General features: G+C 46.4%; 2 protein-coding genes across 2 annotated transcripts in view; one reads left to right on the plus strand and one right to left on the minus strand.

Annotated features, from left to right (window-relative positions):
* The window catches only part of LOC146182166 (protein phosphatase inhibitor 2-like), an 82,685-nt gene that overhangs the window by 47,873 nt on the left and 20,757 nt on the right, over window positions 1-14,055 (minus strand). The gene's annotated exons all lie outside the window — the stretch shown is intronic.
* On the plus strand, window positions 10,650-12,377 carry LOC146182168 (uncharacterized). Its single transcript, XM_084577743.1, has one exon. The coding sequence runs from the start codon at window positions 10,668-10,670 to the stop codon at window positions 12,375-12,377; it is 1,710 nt and encodes a 569-aa protein (XP_084433869.1). The 5' UTR covers window positions 10,650-10,667.

Genomic DNA, 14,055 nt, shown 5'->3' on the forward strand with positions numbered 1-14,055 from the left:
CTGGTGCGGCACGCCTGCGAAGCAGCAAGACTCAGCGGTGCCCTGGTATAGGGGCGCCGACCTTGTGAAGAGGCCGAAGATATGAAGACATCGGCCCGCCGCTAAAACCAGAAATTTTTAGAGCAATAAATGTTTTCTCTCTCTCTCTCGCAAGTGTACATGGTTTACAAGAGAAGTTACAAACCTCAAGCGATGTTTCCGATGTTGTGTCCGGGATCGAGGAGTCCGTGACTAGTGAGTGCAATGAGCTGACACCGTCTGGGTCATCTCTCCCGGCCGCCAGTAGCAACCTGAGAGAACAGCCGAATTTCAAGGGAGTCGAGAAACTGGAACAGCCCGTAGACACCGCCCAACTTGCACTGTCATCTCAGGAAAGACCGGTTACCGCCGATGTTGCCTCAGTGTGCACTGAGGGACGCACATGAGAGGGCTCCAGGGTTCCCGGAGGGCAGTTTGGCTGTTGCAAATGATAGGCGTCGGCAAGGTGGTGACGGGAACGCGCGCGGGGCCTTGAAGGTTGGAGAGTCGGGTCCCAAGAAACGGGATCGATCCCATGGGAGCAAAACAGCAGACCAAGACTACACGCAGAACACTGACCAACGGCTGGAGGAACAGCACAGGAGTGGGGCTGACGCCACCCCGGAAGTCCATATCGTTGGGGATAGTAACGCCCCCCGAATCGCGACAGCACTGCGGAGAATCCTGGGCAGTGGTGTACACGTCAAAGTCAGCCGCGTAGGTAACGTGACGGGGGCCTTGTTACAGCATCTGGCCAAGCAGCAAGGCGGAAGCAGCACAGTAAGCGGGTGATAATCGTTCATGCAGGGCTGACCGATTTGCTTAAAGGAGTCGAGCCGAGTGATGTTGCACAGGGTGTTCAGGAGAACATGGCCCCCTTTGCAAATAGACTTGTGATTTGCTTCCTTCTCGAACCAGCAACAAGGGAAAGAAAGTGCTCGCTAAGGCAATGATGGCGAACGCACAGCTGAAGAAAATGTATGGCGGGCTGAAGTCGACATTTGCTGACCTTTCAAGGCTGCAAGCAGGGGAGGGAAGGCTCGCCCGGGACGGGATCCACTACCGTGCTGCTACAACCCGCGACATTGCGGGCCAGCTGGCCCATGCGGCACGCCCTTTTTTAAGGCTACGGCAACCCCAAAAGAGCGAGGACAAGTCTGCTCTTCAGCAGCAGCGGAAGTCCGTCCCAAAGAGCCGAACCCCCCCCCCCCCCCCCCTCTGGAGAAGCAAATCCCGTCTCCCCCCCCCCCCCCCCCGCCCAGTTTTTGTACGGACAAGACGTTGGGGCTGCAGGACATAAACCCCATGAGCCAAGCGACTGTGGGAGTAAACCCACATGCAGTGACAAGCTCTTGAGGATGTGGGGTGCTCCCCGTCGCAGTTTGCACAGTCCGGTGCTGAGGTACAGTTGTCTGAATTATGATCACTTGAGACACTTGTGGTACAGCCACGGCTGGAAGAGAAACTTGCATTCATTTCATTTGCGAAACCTCCGCGCTGTGCTCAGAGTTGGCGGCTTTTTGAAATGGCTTCAAAGATGATAGCTTCGATCCTAGATTTGATTACGCTTTATCAGAAGCAGCAATATTCATGCCATGTGAAACGTTTGTTTCGACAATAGTTGCAAAAATGTGCTTGCATCAGAGTGAAAGCAGCCTGCAAAGGCAGCAGCGGCCATTGTAGGATGCAGGGCCACGAGAACCAGTTCACCGCGTGCTGATGTGCTTAGGTGCACCGGATGCGGGCAAGTGGCGTAGGCTGACTCGGAAGCATGCTGCAGCAGGAGCGAACTCATTCCATTCGCAAACTTGGAGGAAGTGATCTCTGAAAGAGTGATGCACTTCATTTGTGACCGAGCCAAGCGCTCGCGATCTCCCATTGGAATTCGACATAAGTGAAAATGTTTTATATAAATATCAGTTGGCTGGTCATTTCTAATTTTTTACATTGAGTGCTACACTATTCAGCATCCCAGAACTTCTTGTTCTTAGTTCTGGCACTGTGCTTGTGCAACTGTAGGAGATAATTCACGTGTCACTTATTACTGGTCTAGTGTTATCATTCCTTCCACTGGCAACAATTTTTCGATCTCTTTAGCCCCGATTCATTATGCCACTGTCAACTCCGGAACCCCTTTCTCTTCGCTCAGCGTCAGTGCCGTCACCTTTGGCAGTTAGTGACCGAGGGCTCTCAGCATCAGTGACGTTGCCTCTGCCTGTTAGCAACGCAGTGCCCTCGGCATCGGTGCCATTACATCTGGCATTCAGGGGCCCCCCGCATCAGTGCCATCGCCTCTGGCAGTTAGCAACGCAGCGCCCTCGGTGCCGTCTCCTATGGCATTCAGTGACGCAGGGCCCTCCGCATCAGTCCCGTCGCCTCTGCCAGTTAGCAACACAGTGCCCTTGGCATCGGTGCCGTCACCTCTGGCATTCAGTGACCCAGGGTCCTCCGTATCAGTGCCGCCGCCTCTGCCAGTAAGCAACGCAGTGCCCTCGGTATCGGTACCGTCACCTCTCGCATTCAGTGACCCAGGGCCCTCCGCATTAGTGCCGTTGCCTCTGCCTGTTAGCAACGCAGTGCCCTCGGCATCGGTGCCGTCATCGTTGGCAATCAGTGACCTAGGGCCTTCCGCATCAGTACCGTTGCCTCTGCCTGTTAGCAACGCAGTGCCCTCGGCATCGGTGTCGTCACCTCTGGCATTGAGTGACCCAGGGCTCTCCGCATTAGTGCTGTTGCCTCTGCCCGTTAGCAACGCAGTGCCCTCGGCATCGGTACCATCTTTGGCATTCAGTGACCCAGGGCTCTCCGCATCAGTGCCGTTGCCTCTGCCTGTTAGCAAAGCAGTGCCCTCGGCATCGGTGCCGTCACCTCTGGCATTCAGTGACGCAGGACCCTCTGCATCAGTGCCGTCGCCTCTGCCAGTTAGCCCCCAGGGCATCAGTGCACTTGGGGGCTAAGGCATCCCCCAAGGCATCAGTGCAAACTTTAAAAAGTATTAATTTCGGCTGCTCTCAGGACAGCTAGCTTGAGTGCCTGTTATCTTTGGCACAATATAGCATGAATGCCTTATTAAAGTAGCTTCAATGACAGGTGAGTGGAAAACACTTCCTTCTTGCTTGGTTATATTTTCTAAAAGCTGTAGTGTTTCTCACTTTTGGACATCCTTTTCATCTTTAACGTCATCATGCTATACACAAAAACCTTGTTAAGTCGGATGTCACTTAGACTGCAGAAACTGCAATGTGGTTTCAATGCATTCATCAGTTGAGTGTTCTTTTGAGGAACACTTCACACAGGTTCGGCGACCATGGCAACCCTGTGAGCCGTGACCGAATGTGCACTTAAAAGCTGATCAGTTTTCACTAAAACAAGTATACAATCATTATCAGCATCTATAGCCGTCTTCGATGACAGCTCAGACCGTTGCTGGACTGAACATCTTAGTGGATGTCTGTAAATGCCGTGCCATCTAAAAACTTTCAATAAGCACATTGAATCACTGCCACATGTTTTCTCGATCATGACGAGTCCCTCGGTAGGCAACTTCCCCAGTTAATTGCAAAACGTCGTTTCCAGCATTCGCTCCACTGGTTCAAAACAGCTAAAAAAACTGATGCACGCTCAAGCACATTCACTCGCTTCGTTTGCTGTTCAAAGCCAACTGATCTTGCCACATTGTGAAGGTGAAGGTTCCCCATCATCCCCCAAAACAAATTTGCCAGCTGTGCTGATACGTGCAAAACAAGTCTGCAAAATCCATTCCTGTGCAAAATTTCAGCTTGTATCCTATCACGATGAATGCCCCGCATGGAGCCTGCACTGCTTTTGCTTGCAGAGTTCAAGTTTGTCAGTAGATTGAAAATTTACCTGAATCAAATAGCATGAGGCAGGAAACAAGTGAAGAAAAGACAAATGCTGAACGAAAAATGATAGCATCAGACACATAAAAAGCTGCAAGATATCAATTTTGCAGCCTTTATTTAGCAATTTCATTGTAATTCGATATGCTACTTTCTTGAATATAGGTCTTCTGCTAAAGCCATGCCATTTGAGGAAACTTGGGAAAAAAATGATTAAACAGCCTTCTCTTTCTAATCAGCCAGCTAACTTCCTGTTTCTGCAGACTCCTGGTATTATTTGAAGGTGAAGGGCTGCCTAGATGATAAGCAGAAGTGCCTCCCACGCTACCTGGCAGAAAAGTGCTCTGACCTGCGGCATTAATCAAGTGTACGAACTTCTATAACAGTGCGTAAAATTCTAACGAATGCTTTTTTGTCATTGTATCCTGCTTGTGTGGCAAGGTTCAGCTCCCTTAGTGTGTGTAAAATCCTACAATGTTCCACTGTAGAAAGCCAGACGGCATAATAACACAGTGGGGCAGTGTAACATATGCCATTTGATGGAAACCATTTGGATGCCATTTGATGGATGTGCATATGGTCTGGCATGTAATTGCAAGCTGTTTCATTATTGCTCCCAGGACGGCCCGGAGCTGGAGCAGCTGGCCTAAACTGCATCGCGGAAATGAAGCTGACGGCAGTATGTTTTAATAAACAGGATTGTGCTCAAGTAAGGTGTTTTGTGCATGCCCTGGAATGCACACAGAGTGCAGTCTGCTGCTCAGTAATTGCATGGGGAATGAGCGCAGTATATTCCCTCACTTAATCCGCGACAAGAATGCGACACACGACAGACAACACAAATGCGATAAGAAGTCAGAATAGAAATACGACAAGACAGACAACACAACCACAACACAAATATGGCAGACGACAGATAATTGAAACACGACTTGCCAAAAATACAAGGCAAAATTTCTGTTGTGATCTTGTCTTTTTTGGCTGGAGAGCAAAGTGATTTTTGCCATTGCTTTTTTTTGTCTTTATTCGAAATGAAGTAAGCTGCTGGCCTTCCCAGTAAACAACCCCTATTCTTTTGGTGTAGTCGTCTTACCCAAATGTTCTCTTTCTCATCCTGACATAATTGGAAGCTATCTATAACTTCTGAATTTCTGCAATCTCAATAACTGCCACTGGCAAACAGACGCACATCAATCTTGGCATATGTGACTTGTTCTTCTTGGTACCATGTTCAGTTCAAAAATTGGTGGGCTGAAAAACATTTTTTTCACATAAATATTTGAGACCCCAAAATTAAGAGTTATTTTGTAATCCAATCTGTTATTTGCAAATTTTAAACATTGTTTCAGTCGACAGCGTTTCAGTCTTTTTCATTGGCCCTTACACTACAGATGGTGAATCACTGCCTTTGGAAGCAAATGGGTAAATTATCAGCATTTACGACTCACCGCTATGATCAGTATATGCTTTTGCTGTGCAGAGTAGTTAACTTATGAGCAGTGCAATGTTCTTAAATGCGAGATGGCGATTCACTGCCTTTGGAAGCAAATGGATTACTTATCAGCGTTTACGACACACGCTTTAGTATAGTATAGTTATAGGATGAGTATGTAGGTGCTTGCTGTGCAGAGTAGTTAACTTATGATTTGTGCAATGTGTTCTTAATTAAAAACTTTTAAAGGGGTGCTTTTTGGAGCATGTACTTATATGCAACAAGCACACATCCATGTTTCTGTCTGCTGCCTTCATCTACATGCTAATCTTTCCTACCATGCCACAGTTACAAAGGTGGACCTCATCCAGAGGCTCGGGAAATGCGAGACCCCTGTTCTACATTCATCTTTGACAATGATGTGCTTGCAGGAAAGAACCAAATAATAGTTGTAAGTAGATCTAGGAGTGTTAGTACATGCACTTTCATATGAAATGAGTAAAGAACAAGGCACATAGATGGCTTGCATTTATGCAACAGCAGCTATTTTTGCACACCAGGAGTGCCATGATGACATGCACGTTTATATAATCTGCTTATCATTAGTTGCTTTGTCCTACAGTCAGGAAGTTATGTGCTGTTTGCTATAATGATGCTCGCAGAGTCGTGCTAGCCATCTATAACAGTCCCAAACGTACTGGATCCGATGCTTTATTGCAGTTGCCAGTTCACTGTTGCACTGCCCTCAATGTGTTCATCTTAATGAATGTTGCTGTTGTTTGTACCAGCACTTGCTGTTTGCTTGGCTTCATTATGTATCTCAGTTATAGACAGCATGTTAACGGTGGAAACAATGCTTGCTAGTGCCACCTGAAACATGCACAATGTGTCCTTTATAAAGTTTGGGCCTGTTTGCACATGCAATTCCGTTGGGTGCGTGGTTTTTTTAACATAAAGTAATGCCACTTTCATGGTGACAGGCAGTCTGTCTGAGAAAGTTGGTACATAAAACTGTCATTCAGCTGTGTAGCAATTCACTGCACGACAATACTCATCAGCCTACAAACATGTTCTAATCCACATTTCATGGAGTGTAGTTTTGTGCGAGTTACCTGAAACATCATTCTCATCGTTGTCAGATTTCTCAGTTGTGACTCTGTTACAAAACAGGAAAGGAGCACCAAATTAAATTTTTGCCTGCTACAAAAACCTGCTCAATACTTTTGGCTGTTCTTATCACTGCATTGCAGAAAATATTTGTGATAGACACTGACTGGCAGAACAGTTTGTATGCTTATGCTCTTTATTTATGCGGTGGTAGACTTCCTGAGTAAAACAGCAGGATCCAACAGAAATGCATGTGCGAACAGGTAGCATGTTAGAAGTCAGGGTTCGTAGCGGTCCGTGAAACCCTTGAAAACCCTGGAATAAAAAAATAGCATTTTCAAGGCCTTGAAACAGCTCAATTATTTTGAAGTCCTTAAATATCCTTGAATTTCTTCGATAGGCTTTCGTTCAGCCGGTTTTTAGCGGATGCCTCTAGAACGACTGGCAACTACGTAATCGAGCCAACCAAAGCATCCAATCCAATCCGTTTCTGTAGCCATAATGCAGTAGCGTTACAGTGCCTAGAATATACTGGCTAGTGTGACGAGCACCCGCGCTTCCCTATGGGCGAGGATGGCGCTATTTGCAATGAAAGCCAATCGTTAGCGGCAGAGGGCGCTGCTTGTCGGGAGGGTGCCACCTGAGCAGACGACGCAGTTTTCTCGCTTCAGAATACGCCAATCTGTTGGTGTTGTGCGTGCGTGTTAAACCTGCTTCTGCGCGTCTTTTGCTTTCACGAAGGTGCAGTAGTTTATTTACGGTGTAGGTGTTTGCTCATGCGAGTCGTTCCGCACTTCTACCTGCTCGGCGACGATTGCATCGGTTTTTTTTTTCTCGTTTTGTGCGCGCGTTCTTTGCTCGCCTGTATCCCTTCTTTTTTTACTGTGTCGCCAGTGGTGAAGCGCGGTTCCCGATTGTTGTTTCCCCAGTGCCTCTCACTAGACTGCAGAGAAAAATGCCAAAGAGAAAGCGGTGGTGCACAGAGAAGACTTGCTTTTTTGGCAAACGGGGCTACCGCTAGAACAAGGAGCGTACGTATTACTGCGCTATCTGATGCTACGTAAGTACGCATTCTGTACAATGGGAACGAAGCATCGATAGAAATGACGGAAGGTAAACGGCAACTGCTTTTGTTGGCGAGAAACATTTTTAGAGCATGCAGTTATAATCACAAGGATGCAAACCTGGGCGAGTCGGTAACGGTGCTCCATGGCAGTGTGTAGCACAAAGAGTGTACACAGGCGCTACAGACAGCACCTGTGTTGTGTACCTTTTCTGTTCCCTCGATTGTCCTTTTGCGCTACACATATTTTATATGGATGCAGTTATATATTAGGCGCATGTTTCACCGTAAGCGCGGCATTACCAACGAGCTTCATCGCGATTAACCGGCCGCGTCTCGTGCATATTGTGTATCTGAGAAAAAAAAAAAAAAAACTTCGTACCACCTGTGCAGCCCTGTTCTGTACCACCCGAAAAGGTGCGCTGAACGATGCTGACTCCTGGTTTACAGCTCATTTTGATAATGGCGGGCTAATTTATCCCTCTGTTGACCCAGCAAAGGCTGTAAGGGTCATGGAGGATGCATTCACTGCGTTTTTCAGTAAAAATAAGCTGCACGAAGACAGCATGCAGGAGTTTGCGCAGTGTCTGCACTCTTTGACATTTCCTCAGCTAGGGTGTCCCAAACACGGAAAAAATACTTTAGCAACAGTGCTTAGGTTCTACATTCTTTTGCGATTTCGATTCCTTGTGAAAGGTTTGAACAGAGAGCGTGAAGGACAAAGGCAGCGGCAGAAGTATTTGAAGCTGTGGCACTGCCAATAGTTCAAGGTAAAGCTCAAAAGTCGAATGCAGGTTTGCATAACTTGTATTGAGCATGTGTATTTTGTATCGTGTATTTGTACTGTCTTGCGTTGAGAAGCCGAAAAAAAGCTCTTTCTCGGATGAAATAAAAGCTGAAATTGTCCCGAGTACCATTCGTTATTTCCAGATTATTGATATGTAAACACATACGCATGCTAAACTGTATGGCCTGTGATAACTGCTATCGGCAGGTGTGCCGTCTGCTTTTCCGCAGAAATGCGAAAGCAAAGAACAAAATGCAGAACACAAATCGGAACCTGGCACGCGCACAATGTTGCGTTTTCTCTTCTGTAAATATAAAAACAAAATGTTGACATTGCCTGCGAAGAACCGCCGGGGTAGATATCAGATATATTCTCCGCAACCTGTTGGCATCCGGCGACGCTCACAGGCAAGCGGTCGCACTGGCGTGCGGAAGCAGCACCCTCTTGCATAGCAGCGCCTCGGCACGGCCGGCGGCGGCTTTCATTGCTATCCGAGCCATCCCAGCCAGCGCGCTCGACACACTAGTCAGTATATTCTAGGCACTATAGTAGCGTGGTTACAGTGGCGGCAGCGACCGCAGCTAAGCCTACCTTCGATGTGGAAAAGCATGGTACGCGAATAGTTGCTGTTGCGTCTTTCGTAGCTGCAATATGCCCGGGAAGTGCAATTTCCAGCAGTAGTGGTTATACAGTGCTGCGTATAGGGAGTGGATTTCTCCGGATGCGTCAAACTCGTATCGGGCAAAGTGCAAGGCATGCGGGAAAACTTTCGATGTATCATAAATAGGTGCGTCCGCCGTCGAAATTCATATGAAGAGCGCAAAACACATTGCGAACACGAAAGCAACTACGGCGAATAGTACCATGCGGAACTCAGTTCAGTTCAGGCGTTCAGTCGTGTCCGACTCTTCGTGACCCTATGGACCATGTCACGCCACGCTTTCCGGTCTCTCACTATCTTCCTTACATCACATAACTTCATCTGCAGTGCCTCGAGGATGCCATCTAACCATCGCGTTCGCTGCCTACCCCTTCTCCGGCAACCCTCAACCTTTCCCAACATCAAATCTTTCTCCAGCGACTCCTCTCTTCTCATCAGATGACCAAAGTAGCTGAGCTTTAACTTTAAAATTTGACCCTCCAATGAGCAGTCAGGGTTTATTGTCGACAATATCGACTGATTTGATCTTCTGGCAGTCCAAGGAACTCTCAAGAGTCTTCGCCAGCACCACAATTCAAACGCGTCAATTCTTCGGCGGTCAGCCTTTTTCACAGTCCAACTCTCGCATCCATACATCACAACTGGAAAGACCATAGCACGAGTTATACGGATCTTGGTTGGCAGACTAATGTCTCTGCTCTTTACTAGGCGGTCAAGGCTAACCATTGCTCTCTTTCCCAGAAGCAGGCGTCTCCTAATTTCATGGCTGCAGTTTCCTTCCGAGGTAATCTTCGAGCCCAAGAAGAGAAAATCTGTCACAGCTTCCACTTCTTGTCCCTTGATGCTCCAGGACTTGATAGGGCAAGACGCCATGATCTTTGTCTTTTTAATGTTCAGTTTAAGCCCAAACTTGTCACTCTCTTCTTGTACGCGCATCAGAAGTCTCTTGAGTTCCACTTCACTTTCTGCCTTTAAAGTGGTATCATCCGCATATCTAAGGTTATTGATACGTTTTCCAGCAATCTTCACTTCAGCTGAAGACTCGTCCAGACCGGCCTTCCTCATGATGCACTCTGCATATAGGTTAAATAGACAGGGCGACAGTATGCAGCCTTGCCTCACTCCTTTCTCAATCGGAAACCAACCAGTAAGACCATGCCCAGTTCTGACTGTGGCCTCTTGCCCTTCATACAGGTTCCTGAGGAGACAGATGAGGTGAATTGGAACTCCCATCTCTTGGAGAGCTTGCCACAATCTGCTATGATCTACGCAGTCAAACGCTTTCGCATAATCGCATGCGGAACTATGTGACAGTAATTGCTTGTGAGCAAAGCATTGAGCCGGCTCCATCAACGTCGTCGGATGTGAGCAGCCTGTGCAAAGCGCACGAGTGTGTGACCGACGCGGAGATGCTGTGGACCCTGAAAATGGTAACATCACACTATTCCTACAACTCATCATCACACACAGGGAAACTGTTCAAGAAAATGTTTCCGGATAGCGAAATCGCGAAGTCATTTTCCTGCGGTGAAAGAAAATCTGCATACGTAGTGTGCCATGATCTGAGACCATTTTTTCTCTCGTGCCTACAACGTGAATTAGAGAAATCTGATGGCTACACAGTTCTGTTTGATGAGTCTGAACGACTGCCTGCAAAAAAAAAATAGATGGACATCCATTTGCGATTCTGGAGTACTCAGCCCGAGCGGGTATCCACGAGGTATTAGACGTCGGTGTTCATGGGACATTCGACTGCCGAAGACCTTCAAGAGAAGCTTCTGGCTGCCTTGGCAGATTTACCGCTGGCGAAAGCTGTCCAGCTGTCTATGGATGGCCCCAATGTGAACCTAAAGTGTTTTAGGGAAACGCAGGAATACTTGCAGCAGAATCATCAAGTTCAGTGTTTGGACCTTGGCACTTGCAGACTGCATACAATACATAACGCTTACAGGGCAGGTGTTGTTGCCAGCAAGTGGGGCATAGAGAATCTTGTTTCAGGCCTCAGTGCCATTTTTCATGATGCGCCAGCTCGAAGGGAAGACTTCTCTACTGTGACAGGCCAAATGAAATTTCCTCTCAACTTTGTTGCTCATCGCTGGGTAGAAAATGTTGTGATCGAACGTGCCATTGCGCTGTGGGGTGATGTGAAAAGGTATGTGGAATGTGCAAAAAAGAAAGAGGTGAACTTGCCAAAGTGTGCGTCATTCACAGAGCTCTGCGAATTTTGCCAGGACCCGCTGCTGTTGGCCAAACTGAACTTTGCTCTCGGCATCGCGATGATTCTGAAACCATTCCTCACAGAATACCAAATGGATAAACTGCTGATGTTCTTTTTAAAAAGAGATGTGGAGTGTCTCGTGAGGAAACTTCTCACAAGATTCATGAAGTGCTCAGTGCTGTCAGCTTCGACAGGAGTTGTCGGCTTGCTCAAAACGGATCTCGTAGACCCAAATAACCATGTATCTTCAGAGAAAGTTGACATTGGGCATGCAGCTGAAGAAATGGTCAAAGCCGCAAAGGTGAGCGCCAAGGACGTATTTGCCTTCAGGATGGAATGCAAACAGTTCCTTATTAGTACTACCAAGAAAATTCTGCAAAAGAGCCCGCTGACATATCATCTAGTTAGGAGCCTGTCTTCGCTAGACCCTCGCCAAATGACCTCAAAGCCAGATGGGTGCCTCACAGGCTTCAGGAAAGCATTAGACGCCCTCATTGCAGTTAGACGATTGGGTGAGCATGAGCGTGATTCGGTCCTAGGCGAATACGCAGAACTTCTGCAAAAGAAGAAACACAACCTGCGGCAGTTTGACAAACACTCTTTTAGCCTAGACGAGTTCTACCGTGAGCTTTTGACGGTTGACTCATCCTATAAGCACTTGTGGAAAGTTGTGCGACTTCTTGTCTTGAGCCATGGGCAGGCAACTGTCGAAAGAGGCTTCAGTGTGAACCGCCACGTCTCTGTCGAAAACCTGGAGATCTCATATGTGTCGCAGCGAATCGTTTACGATGCAGTACACAAGGCTGGTGGCATCCTGAACATTGTAATAACAAAGGAGTTGCATAGATCTGTCTTGGCTGCACACAACAGCTATCGAGCCTACTCGGAGGATAAAAACAAAGAAGCGATCAAGCAGTCAAAGGCATCAAAGATAAGCCACATTGAAGAAGAAATACACGGCATGAAGATGAAGAGGAGGAGGCTGGAGGCAACAATTGCAGATTTAACAGCTTGTGCTGACAACTACGCTGAGCGGGCAGAAGCTACAAGCGACATCACCTTCATTGTGAAGTCCAACAGTTTAAGAAAAATGGCAAAAGAAAAGACTCTGGGGCTTACAGAAATTGATGACAAGTTGATGGGAAGCTTCAGGAACTTAACCACGAGTTCACTGTTTGAGAATGGGCCTCGTTTTGTGGGTGTATGCAGTTTGTCTGAGAAAAGAAGCTAGTTAGGTATTTGTGAAAAATGTGCCTACTTTTGCTTGTGTGCAGTAAAAGATGTGCTTCCTTGCTGTAAAGCATGTTGTGGTCTTTTTCTATCATCTCAAAAAGTCTTGTTTCAAGTCCTTGAAAATTCTTTTTTAGGTCATTGAAAGTCCTTAAAAACCCTTGAATTTTTTACTTCCCGGTGACTATGAACCCTGGAAGTGCACTGCAGATGTCTTGACAACAGGCACAGAAAATTATATAGCAGCACAATTACCCAGGTTGTTTTATCATTCCCATGGTCTTTCAAATTTGCTCATGCATGTACCAGTGGCACTAGCATATATTTGATTTCAAACATGTCTGTCAAAAAAGCATCTGTTCCTGAATCTGCACATCAGGCAAATAATTTTTTTCAGTCACCCCTTATTTCTTGTAATATTCTCTTTATGATATATGGTAGTGAAGTTTTTTTCTTTTTGCTCTAGGCCACATAAAAAAAAAGATCTGCCTCGAAACACCAAAGCTGTGGAACAGAAGCGCAAGATGCAGGATATGCTCCCGGATGAACGTTCCTCCTCCTCTGAAAATGACATGGTACCAAAAAAAATGCTTTTGGAGGAGCAACAAAAGAATGCTGTTCTGAAAAAAAAAATGAAATATTAAAGAAAAAATGCAGAGCTGCAGGCACGGCATGACAAGATAGAAGATGCGCACTTGAACAAATTAGGTGGGTACATAAGTGCATCACTGAAAATGGTCTAGTTTCGACATGCTTTTGCAGCTTTTAAGCTGGCCTATACAAATACTTAAATGCAATGTAGTTTCTGCCTGCTAGGAGGGTTCTAGCTTTGGACAAGGGTATGTAAAAAAAGCTTGACTTACATAGTTATGAAAGCAAGCTTAGACAGCATCTTACATTTCCCTAAGCAAGCTCTATTTTTGCACAAGGGGCCTTCCACTCAACACTTGTGCTCACAAAATTATTGCAGAACAGTATCGCGCAGGCTTCAGCACACGGTACAAAATCACATGGTTCTCATGTATTTATTTCACTGATATGAAAATACTGCAGGCCAATCAATATTTTGGCCTGTGAAGGAGGGGCAATACAAGACATTTAAGATTCAGATACGAAAAAATAAAAAAGGCAGATCATGCAGTTGCACTCAGTAAGCAAAAACAACAAATATGCCACTGATTTACTCAATAAAATGCTCCTCTAGAGCTTTACTAAAATTGGGAGACTGGAAAATGGCCTCGGGAAGATTATTCTGATTGGCAACGGTCTGCGGAAAAACTACTTGAAAGTGTCAGTCCTAGCAAAATAGGGTTCGAGTAATTGACTCCGGGAATGATGTGTTCGGCGACAACTCTTTGAGAATTGTGGGTCGAGGCATGTTTAATTTATGTGTCGAAAGGTTATGCATAAACAATAAGCGGGGCCTGTACAAGTACTTAGATGCAATGTAGTTTCTGGCTGCTAGGAGGGTTCTAGCTTTGGACAGGGGCATGTAAAAAAATCTTGATTTACATAGTTATAAAAGCAAGCTTAAACAGCATCTTAAATTTCCCTAAGCAAGCTCTATTTTTGCACAAGCAAAGGGGCCTTCCACTCATCACTTGTGCTCACAATATTATTGCAGAACAGTCTCTCTCCACAAAGAAGTAAGCCTTTATGTTCATGACGCGGGCTTCAGC

Source organism: Amblyomma maculatum, chromosome 8, assembly GCF_055883805.1.
Source record: "Amblyomma maculatum isolate TAMU_Amacu chromosome 8, ASM5588380v1, whole genome shotgun sequence".
In the NCBI taxonomy this organism is placed as follows: domain Eukaryota; kingdom Metazoa; phylum Arthropoda; class Arachnida; order Ixodida; family Ixodidae; genus Amblyomma; species Amblyomma maculatum.

Excerpts from the sequence above, each read along its gene's own strand:
- LOC146182168 (XM_084577743.1), top strand. The coding sequence starts at position 10,668 with ATGGGACATTCGACTGCCGAAGACCTTCAAGAGAAGCTTCTGGCTGCC.